Raw genomic sequence first — 9,108 nt, forward strand, 5'->3', positions numbered from 1 at the left:
GGGGTCATCTACCCAGACTCTACACTAAGCCAACGGAGACAAGCAGCTCTCTGGTTCTAGATCCCAGCTCAGTGTGGGTCTTTATGAGCAGCACACTGGCACGCTGTTCTTGAGCACCATATTCTTCAGCAGGAGGGGTGCTCCCTCTAGTGGGCCACAGAGCTATAGCTTGCAAAAGGACCGTTTGGTAACTTAGAATCCAGAGGCGGAGATTTCAACAACACAGAGCCAATCTTCTGCCTCTGGAGAGGGTTCTCCCTGGCCACTCACTCCTCATGGCCAGTTTAACCAGGCAATTCATAAACGCCTGGAGGGAAGGATATAGCAAGCCATTTTGGATTTTATGAGCCTCTTAAAACTGCCTCCCAGAAACTATAGCCAAGTCCAGACAGTCCCAGGGACAAATGGGAGTGGCTGCCAGCACTAACCCTGATGGCAGGAGCAACAGGGAAGGGGGAGAGGCAGGGGAAAGAAGTCAGGAAGACTTCTTAGAGACGGTCATCAGGGGAGCTCGGACTCCCTAAAATGTCAGGAGAAGGGGTGTCCCAGTAAGGTCTGTCAACCTGTCACAGCCTGGACTCTTGAGTGGAGAGCCTTAATTGAGGAACTTCCCTGATCAGACTGTGTGTACACTTGGGGGATTCTCTTATTAACTGCTATAGATTGCCCAGTCCACGGTGGGCAGCACCACCCCTATGCAGGTTGCTCTGGAGGATATAAGAATGCTAACCAAGCACGAGCCTGGAGGTGAGTGAGCCAGCAAGACTCTGCCATGAATACTGCTCCCGTTCCTGCTTGAGTTGCTGCCCTGACTTCTTCAAAAATGGACGGTGACCTGTAAGACAAATAATCTCTTTCCTCCCGTGGCATCCATCACAGCAACAGAACAAAATCAATAAAACAAGGCACAAGTGTATGTTACCAGGCAAGCTTCCTACCTTAAGATCGTCATTGCAGATTATGTTCTATGTCCCAGGATAGCCTCAAAATTATAATCCTTCTGCCTTAGCTTCTTAAATGCTTGGATTACAGGTGAGTATCACCACACCCAGACCACTCTTTTAGAGCTTTCGGTGTTAGACACACTGATTCCTCCTCCACTACAGTCAATTTGTCCTGGATCTAAACCCTAGCACTATCGCCACCTCCGGGATTTCTAGCGAGTAACCAGCTTGGGCTGACAGGACCCACATGGTGGAAGGAGAGACCCAATACCATGTAAGCTATGGAACACACACACACACACACACACACACACACACACACACACACACACACAACACATAACAGAAAACTTAGAATGTGGAAGGAAAAAGGAATAATCCTCATCTCACCCGTTCAAAGGCAGGACACATGATAAAATGCATGCACAGAGCTGGGATCCCTTCATCTAGAATCCTTTCTCCTGCATGTCTCCCAGTCTTCCCCAGCTGTAACTGTTCCCAGTACTGACGCAGCTTCCATATATATTTTACTCCTTCAAGATTTACTTTTAACTTTTTACTTATAAATGTGTGTGTCCAGATACCTTGGGGCTAGAGTTAGGCTGTGTTGGCTAGTTTTATATCATCTCTTCAGCCACACAGTTTACTCCTCATTTGATATCTGTGTCTGTGCCATACTAATTATAAGCTTTACAGAGGCAGGGCACGTCTCCTCAGTGTTCCCAAAGAGCCCAGAATACCGTCTGACCCACAGCATTCATACAGACTTGATGAATATTTATTGAAAGGATTAACAAAGAGACTCTTTCAGTCTTCTGCTTTAAACAGTACCTTTACACTGGCAAGGTGGCTGGCTCAGTGGGTTAAGGAATTTGATGCTAGACCTGAAAACCTGAGTTCTGTCCCTGGGACCTAGTTATCTTCACACACACACACACACACACACACACACACACACACACAATTTAAGTAGCATTAGGTCAAGGAGATTGTATTTCCTTATTCTTCTGATCCCATTCCTGTATTTAGTAATTACTATAAAAACGATTACACACTTAAGAATCCACCTACAGATAAATCATAGAAAGTTAACTGTTATCATTAACATAATGCCCTTTATTATTTAGAAAGTGATGTTAGGATAGTAGTTGGAGGTAGAAGGTCAGATAGAGAGGTTAAAATGTCTACACGATAGAAACCAGGAGAAACCACATGATGTTAATGGGTTAAGAAACAGAATCTTGCGCTGAAGAGAGGGCTCAGTGAGTAAAGGGACCGTCTTGCAAGCCCAAGGACCTGAGTCGTAAAACCCATGGGTGGAGGGGGGAAGTGAGACAGGGTGATGCACCACTGTAATCCCAGCACGGGAGAGGTGTAGACAGGCGTCCCCTGGGAAACACTGGCTTGTCAGCCTAGCCAACTGTGCAAATTCCAGGCCTTAAAAAACGTAGACAGTGCTTTAGGAACAAGCGCCTAGGTCATCCCCTGGCTTGCTCGCACTCGCGCGCGCGCGCACACACACACACACACACACCCCAGATTAAATACAGTTTTATAGCATGAGAAATGAAAAAGAATGTATATATAAACATGCAAGCACATCTCCACCATAAAGCCCCCCATTAGATTCTTCTATGGCAAACCCTGGCAACTTACATTTTCTGACCGATTGTAGAGTTTTCCTGAAAGAGCAAATCCACATCCACATCAAAGTTGCAAGTGGTGATACACCATGTCATTCCTCCTACTACCTGCAAGAAAGGAGAATGCTGTTTCTCATGAACCCCTCACGAAAAGCCGGCGTGTGTGAACTGAATTCCTAAACAGTTCATACAGGCTCAGTAAGTGCACAAAACTATAAATATCTGCTGTGTGTGCACGTGTGTTCACGTGTGTGTGCACGCATGTGGAAGCCAGATACCAAACACTGGGATCTGTCCTCAGATGATATAGACCTTGTTTATTGAGACAGAAATCTCTCACCAGCTTGGAACTTGCCAATTTGATTAGGCTGGCTGGCCAGAGAGCCCCGTGAATTTTCCTGTCTCCATGTTCCCAGCGCTGGGATGACAAGTGCCCACCACAGTACCCAGATTTTGATATGGATTCTGGGGGCTAAACTTAGGTCATCATGCACACATAACACTTGACTGACAGCTATCTCTGCAGCCTTACCAAATAATATATCCTTAGAGGGAATGTGTCTTCTTTACCCACCATTCATCAACTAGAACTGCTCTAAATCCTTCTGCAGTGGTGGCAACGTCCATGCCCACACTGCGTGCTACAGAAGCTACCGTCCCTGCATGGCTGCTGACCATTCAAAGTGCTGCCAGTGTGTTCACCTGTTTGTGGGCTTATGGGGGCCAGAGAGACATCAGGTGTCCTCTATTCCATGCCTGAAGTTTCTGAGACAGGGTTTCTCACTCAACTTGGAGCTCACCATAGCCAAGGAGCCTCAGGGATCCTCCATGTCCCCAGTGCTGGGAGTACAACCGTGCGCCACCACAGCTAGCCTTTTATATGCATTCTGGAGCCTGAACTCAGATCCTCATGCTTGCACACCATTGAGAGATTTCTTACCCAGCTTCTTAGTGCCAGATAGACAGAGATCATGTGTTTTACCAACCAGCCACATGGGCATCAAGGCTGATATTCTCTGGCTCCTTATTTAAAAGCTGAGATGTACAATTAAATACACATTCCCAGGTCTCCAGCCTGGACCTGCCTAAGCCGTTCAGTGGAGGAGGTCTGGACATGCTTCTTATAAAACATCCCTTGAGGGTTCTGCTACATACAGGAGGAGGACAACACCCAGGAGCACGCAGCACAATTTCCTGGCCTACCTCGCCATGAGTCCCAGATGCTTGAGGAACACAGTCTACTCCATATCATATAATTTAGTCCCTGCCTGTTGGTACACTTGCCACTTCTCTGTAACAGTGAAATTCTCTGAGTGAAAGACTACCGTTTATCTCTGTGTCCCCAACACCTCATTCTGTGTCCCATGCATGATAACCATTCACAGTTCTCTTAACTTAAAAAAAATACAACTCCAGGGCTACAGAGATGGCTCAGTGGTTAAGACAGCCTGCTGCTCTTACAGAGAACGTTGAGTTTGGTTCCCAGCATCCACACTGTTAACTCCAGCTCCAGGAGATCTAATACCCTCTTCCAGCCTCTATGGGCACCTATACATACTGACACACATACACACATAATAAAAAGAAAATAAATCTTAAGATTCCATTTCATGGAGAAGCTCCCTCCTCTAAACATAGCAGCTGACATCTACAGAATATCTGCTATTGTTTCTAAGTATTTGGTTCAGGGAAACTATGAACTCAGGCTATTTTCTACATATACTATATAATTCCTACCCAAACTGTATGCTCCTTAAAAGAGAAATGATTTCTTGTACATAAGTAGTGTTCATATGTGTGCATGTGTACATACACATACATGCACACACAGAGCCACAGGTCCACTAGCTGAGACAAGGTTTCTCAGTGTCCTAGAACTCATCAATTTGGCTAGGCTGCCTGTCCCTACTTCCCCAGCACTGAAATTACAAGCATGGCACCTGCTACCAGGCCTGGCTTTTTTTTTTTAAACATGGGTTCTGGGGTTCCATGCCAGGTCCCCATGCTTTCCTAGCAAGCATTTTACTGACTGACGGAGCCGTGTCCCCAGCCTGAGAAAATGGTTCTTTTGTTTGTTTACAACTCCTAAAACACTGTGCACAGAAGAGGAATCCAATTACATCTATTGACTTGTAATTCTCTTTGAACAGGAAGTCTGAGGACATCCAGGATGAGTCTGGCTGGGGAGGAACGGATTCATGGGTACAGAGGATGTAAAAACACAATCACCTCATCCTCCACTATCTTCGTTAACCGTGCTGTCCTTTGAAGAGCAGCGCAGCAGTCAGCAAGGCTTTCTCTTACCTTGTCAAAAGGAGACAAGCCTTTGATTCTTGCTCTGAAATACCCAGCTGCAACCAAGAGCTCCAGAATTTCAGTCAACTTGACGTTCTGTTCTTCATCTTCTCTCGTTTCCACCTAGAACAAAAGGGATGTGTATACTGGTAAAGGCCATCTTGACTGAATGGAAACAAAATATACCTTCCTGGTGCCACTGTCACATTGCCAAAAGTCAGCTGATTTTGCCTGAATCACTGCAGTATTTTCTCAAAACTGCTAAGATGGCTCAGTGGATGGAGCACTTATCCCATGAGCATGAGGACCGGAGTTCAGATCCTCAGAAGCCATGTAAATGCTGGGCAGGTATGATGACCTACCTGTGGTTCCAAACTTGGAAAGCAAAGACCACAGTCTAGCTATTAGTAGCAAGACTAGCCCAACTGGTAAGCTCTAGGTTCAACTGAGAGGCCTTGCCTCAATGAATAAGGTCTAAGGTCTCGGCTGACTGAGGGAGAGACCTGATGTCAACCCAGCTGCACATGCACATGTACTCACATGCGGACATCCACACACGCATGCATAAATGTATGTAGAGACCACACACACACACACACACACACAAAGTCGGAATCCTTCAACTATTCAGTCTTCATGTGTCATGAAGATACTTCCAAGAAGACGGCACTACCTCCCAGAAGGACCGTCTCCCACCTCAGCTCATGTGTGCATCGTTCCTGCAGGCTGCCTATGCAAGTGTACTGAGGCCTCTTGTCCACTCACCCCAGAACGTAGAACTACATTTGTGCAAGAGAACCCATGAGGTCAGTTTTGGCACAAGACACTGTGTGGGGATGTTTGATCCCAAATTCACTTTACCAATTAGCACTGAAACAAAATGGGAAGGTGCCATGGGCTGAAACACAGAAAACAAAAGACCATCGTTTCTTGAAGGCATAAAAAAAAAAAAACCATGACACTGGTTAATACATCCAGTTACTAAACCCAGAACACTGACGGTCAGAGAGATAGCTGGTGGTGAAGGGAACACACTGCTCTTTTAGAACACCCATGTTCAGTTCCCCTAGCCCGCATCAGACAGCTCATAAGTACCTGACCTCATCTCCAGGGTATTTGACACCCTCTTCTGGCCTCCATAGGCTCCCAAAGTCACTGGCACATGAAGACACACAGCCATACACAGAAGTAAAAATAAATAAACCTACAACCAAAGCATTGATGAAGATGAATCGCCATGAGCCCTTAAACTGTCCTGCTCTCCACTGTAGCTCCTAGAAGCTAGAAGGGTCTAGCTCTCTTTCTTTCTCTCATATAGACACAAAGCGGCATAAAAATTGAATGGCATGAATTAACTGGATTAGTGAGAGCCAAGTGACAGGAATGTTGTTTTGTCTTTAAAGACAGGGTCTTATGTACCTGAGGTTAGCCTTGAACTGGCCGTGCAGTTGAGGACAATGACCTTGAATTTCTGATTCTCCTGTCTCCCCAGGTCTGAGATGACAAGCTCAGGCCACCACCCAATTTTTGCTGTGCTGGGGACAGAACCCAGGGCATGCTAAGCAAGCCCTCTACCAAGAACCCTCATTATTTGGATCTTTTAAATTTTATCCTTGTGCTATAGTTTTAGGATACAGGGCCACCATTTTTTGTTAAATGTATAGCTATGTACACACTATATAATATAGGCATTGTTTTGTTCTCTCTGGGTTTTTCTTTTTCTTTTCTTTTTTTTTTTAAGACAGGGTCATACTATGTACGTCACCCTGGCTACTCTAGAACTCTTTATGTAGACCAGGCTAGAAAAGTGCAGCAAACCAGAGCTAGTCTCCTACAGCCCATGAAGAGTCCAGCAAACTCTTAAGAGTGGTTCGTTTTTTTTTTTTAGAAAAACACCCACTAACTTGAAGGCTTTAAAATAGAACTGGAAGCCTAGACAGACTCTACAGCAGAAGGCCAAGAAAAGCCTTAGAGCTAGGGCAATAGCTCAGTCAGTAAAGTGCTTGCCTCACCCACATGAGGATCTGAGTTCAATCCCCAGATCCCACATAAATATGCCAGGCATGGTGCTGTGCACTTGTAATCCAGGACAGAGAATCCCTGGGACTCACTGGCGAACCAGTGTAGCTTATTTGGTGAGCTTCAGGCCAATGAGACTGTTTCAAAGGAGGTTTTCAGTGTTCTTGAGGATGACAAGAGAGGATATATTCTGGCCTCCACACAAATATTCATGTATGCACTTCAACACAGAGAGGAAAAGGGAGGAGGGAGGGAGGGAGAGGAGACAGAGGAGAGAGAGAGAGAGATCGAGAGAGAGAGAGAGAGAGAGAGAGAGAGAGAGAGAGAGAGAGAGAGAGAGAGAGAGAGAATGTTTAAGTGGCAAAGAAAACTTGAAATAGTACAGTGCAGACCCCACTTTTCACAATCCCAGGTAAAATCAGAACAGCACGCACATGAAATTTTACCTAATGGAGTTGTGACAGCTGATGACGCATTAGCCTTCCACTACTATAGCCTCACCTGAGCACAGAGAACACAGTGCCCCTGTAGCGAGTAGGATGCAGATGCAACAGAAGATTTAGAGCAGCACAGGAAGGCAAGATCGGTGCAGGTGAGTATCAATGGGTACTAGGCACAGTGCCAAAGAACCAGGCACGCCTCTGCCAAAGCCAACCTTAGAAAGGGGTACACGTGCAGTAGGGGTGTTCCCTATTTCTCCCTGGAAACTGGGACTCTTCACCGAGCTCTGGGCTTTGAGTAAATCCGGTAGCCAAGCTCTAACAGTGGCCCAAAGAGGATAGTTGAGCTTTTACTAAAGAGCAAGCGTGGAATCCTGTCCCTAGGATCGGACGAGTACTGACTGAGTGCTTGAGTACAACTAACCACGTCACACATGGAGAGGCCGTGCCTCTTTGGTTCAAGCAACAGTCTTCCTGTCCAGGCGCAGGGCACCACAGGAGAGGGTGTCCTCAACTCTGTCACCACCCCGATGTGCGCAAGGCTCCCAAACTTCCTCCATCTTCCCGGGACCGGGAAGCGGTGGGGGGGTGGGGGCTGTCTACAAGCTGGGAGGGTGGTATTCCTTCCCGACCAAAGGGAATGAGAGGCTGGCCACCTGGACCCCCACAGAAGGAGACGGGAGTCCCAAGGTCACCGCCCTCTGCGCACCCGGGGGCAGGACAGTCCCTCCGAATGTCTCGTGACTGCTGAGACTCCTGAGCGCAGCAGTCTTGGCCTCGGGGAGCCAGTCTCGCAACGTGAGGGGCTTCCAGACTGCCCGAGATAGGATTCCCGGGGACCTCGTGATGTGTGAGGTTGCAGCTGGGCAGGGACCGTTCCCTCTGTCCCCAGAAGACCCAGGAATCTTTTAAGTTTGCATCCAGCGGCACGCTGCACCCTTGTACGCCGGGGGACCAGTCAGCTGTCCCTCCAGGGTACCCAGGGCCCGCCTTGGGGCAGACACATCTGAGCAACCACAAAGTGTCCCCGCCGCCTCCCAAGCCGGTCCCTGCCCGCCGCCCCGGGCTTGGCCCTCTCTCCCCAGCAACCCCAGAGTGTCAGGGACAGAGGTCCTCACCTCCGGGAGCCCCTGGCCCTCCGGCCCCTTGGGCAACCCCATGATCCGGATGCGCTGATGTGGAGCCGGAGGGAGCCGGTCCTACAACCGAACTGTGATCCGGGTGGGGTGCAAAGCGGAAACTTCCTTCACAGGAGCTGACACTACCACAGCCGGTCGGAGAACCGTGGCCCCGCGGAGCATGCGCACTAGGGCGGAAGCGCTGTACCACTGCGCCTGCGCAAGGGCAGGAGGAGCTGCGGGGCGGGGCGGGACCCTGAGTAACCCGATCCTCCCCTCAGGGGCGGTACCGAGCTGAAGATTCCGCCCAGGCTACTTTTTCTTTCTTTTTAATTTTTTTCTCTTTTCTAATTTTTTTCCTTAAAAATATTTTCTTTCCATTTTTTTATTTTCCCCTCCTTTCATTTTCTTGAGAGAGTGCCTTAGCCAGCCTGGCTCTGCATTTGCTATATAGCTAAGGATGACCTTGAATTTATGATCCGCTTCCACACCCGACATAATGAGTTTATAGGTATATCTCACCATTCCCAACTCTATTTTTAAAAATCAGTTTACAAAGTGGCAGACTTCCTTATGGCATTTTCATAAGCCTTAGTTTTGTTAGCCTTAGCCCATGTTGTTTTCCCCACTATTCACTGTCCCATCCTTT

At 47.6% G+C, this 9,108-nt stretch overlaps 1 protein-coding gene across 1 annotated transcript in view; it reads right to left on the bottom strand.

Moving 5' to 3' along the window:
- Ccdc93 (coiled-coil domain containing 93) overlaps positions 1–8,656 on the bottom strand; it is a 71,650-nt gene extending 62,994 nt beyond the window's left edge. The window contains exons 1-3 of the mRNA XM_005070308.4: positions 8,460–8,656; positions 4,892–5,005; positions 2,601–2,695 (exon numbers count right to left, since the gene is read on the bottom strand). Of these exons, the coding sequence (XP_005070365.1) occupies positions 2,601–2,695; positions 4,892–5,005; positions 8,460–8,501 (251 nt within the window). The 5' untranslated portion in view covers positions 8,502–8,656. The remainder of the gene's footprint in view (positions 1–2,600; positions 2,696–4,891; positions 5,006–8,459) is intronic.
- Between the last annotated feature and the right edge of the window lie 452 nt (positions 8,657–9,108).

This window comes from Mesocricetus auratus, unplaced genomic scaffold (genome assembly GCF_017639785.1).
Source record: "Mesocricetus auratus isolate SY011 unplaced genomic scaffold, BCM_Maur_2.0 Super-Scaffold_100676, whole genome shotgun sequence".
Classification (NCBI taxonomy): Eukaryota; Metazoa; Chordata; class Mammalia; order Rodentia; family Cricetidae; genus Mesocricetus; species Mesocricetus auratus.